Here is a 1,677-nt window from a genome sequence, read left to right as displayed (position 1 = left end):
CATGAATTTCCTCAGCGGTGGGGGAACCTTGCCCCGAAGAAATCTGTCGTCCTCACCGGGGTCCAAGGGGCCGGACCAGGCGGAACTAGCCGCTGACATGGGTATGTTCGTGTGTGGTTAATAAGTGCGTAGAACAAAACAAGATATTACCACAAAAATTGGACACAATTATGTCGAAACCAGACGACAATTTGATTGGTAAAGATCCATTGGAGTTGCTAGCATGATGGCTTAACCCTCGGTAAGAAAAATGTCAGAAGTTGCCGATCGCTTCATCCACAAAGAAAACCTTCGCTGTAAAAGCTGTAGATATTTTTTCCAATTCCAACTGAAAAATCAATATAAGGGACAAAGGTTTGCTGTGATGATGGATAAAATACTAGTGCACAATGTATTAACTTACCAATATGCACCTGTGTCTACTATACATGTATATCTATACATGCTACCGATTATTTTGCAAGGAATTTTAAGTGTAATCGCAACCGTTCATCAAAGATATAAGTGTATTTCAGACATCCCTTGGAACTGTGTGGCGTAATTATTTTGTGGGAAGGCAGCTGAAAGAAATAGTTGATTGAAATCTCACACTTGTTTCTGTTGAAATGAAGAAACAAAAGTACTGGATAGAAACTAATTCTCTACCATTTGATGCATCAAATCACTTATCACAGCTAAGTATTTGATTTTAGACATCAAATAATATCTTATGTGAAACATTATTCCTTTCTACGGTGTTTATGTTGTTAATTGCGGAACAAGTAAATTTGGAATCAATTCTGTAGATCTAAACTACATTGTATTAGGTAAATGATGGACCATTATGGTGATGATCATGAGATGATACATGTACATGGAAAAATACTAACGTTAGCCACAATAGTTATGTATATTACTGTGTTTATGATCAGCTGCTCTCTACTGCGTGGAATATATCTGTAAAGACGATATAATTTGTCCTTGAAGGTGCGTGGGCACCAAGACAGGTGCAGGATAGGAAGGGCAGGGTAAGATTACTAAGAGCGGGGTTTGGTTTGTGTTAGAAGTAAACAAACATGAAGCACCTTTCTTTGGTTGATACATATTTGGACCAACCACTTGTAGGGGTGACATGGGCAAAATAAGAACAACACGTCTCCATCTTGCATGAAATAACGTGGAATTTAGAGCACTGTAGGACGTGTTTTACCATGATTTGACTGAAGCACTGAGATATCTCTAGCTCTTTTGTATCAACATGTAATCGGTTAGCCCCCACCTGAAAAGGAAATTTTCAGTCCAAACATGGCACATGAAGCTACAGTTAGTCTGCCTTTCACACACACACACACACACACACACACACACACACACACACACACACACACACACACACACACACACCTGAGTAAGATATATCATTCACTGTACTAGGCGTACCCACCTCGTCGATATCAGTTTCAAAGTGGGGCGGTTGTTTACACAATATAATCGGTATAATCGGCTTCCCCGACCCAGCAAATGAAAAGCAGGAAAATTAACCAACTGGTGATTACGATTTGATACGTCTGGGACCTGCGCTTCGGGCACAAAAACCGCCGCCCCGATCATAATCCAGCGGGGTTACGTTCAGGGGTTGGGCAATATCGGAAGTACGTCCGCCCTGCAGAATTTAATTTCCTTACTAATCCACAACAA

At 40.6% G+C, this 1,677-nt stretch overlaps 1 protein-coding gene across 1 annotated transcript in view; it reads left to right on the top strand.

The window, feature by feature from the left end:
- The window catches only part of LOC109475415 (lysosomal aspartic protease-like), a 4,172-nt gene extending 3,175 nt beyond the window's left edge, over positions 1–997 (top strand). Inside the window, exon 7 of the mRNA XM_019776018.1 lies at positions 967–997. Within this exon, the coding sequence (XP_019631577.1) occupies positions 967–997 (31 nt within the window). The remainder of the gene's footprint in view (positions 1–966) is intronic.
- The last annotated feature ends 680 nt before the right edge of the window (positions 998–1,677 follow it).

Source organism: Branchiostoma belcheri, unplaced genomic scaffold, assembly GCF_001625305.1.
Source record: "Branchiostoma belcheri isolate BF01 breed outbred unplaced genomic scaffold, Haploidv18h27 scaffold34, whole genome shotgun sequence".
NCBI classification, from domain to species: Eukaryota; Metazoa; Chordata; class Leptocardii; order Amphioxiformes; family Branchiostomatidae; genus Branchiostoma; species Branchiostoma belcheri.
This window is presented reverse-complemented; position numbering and strand designations above follow the sequence as displayed.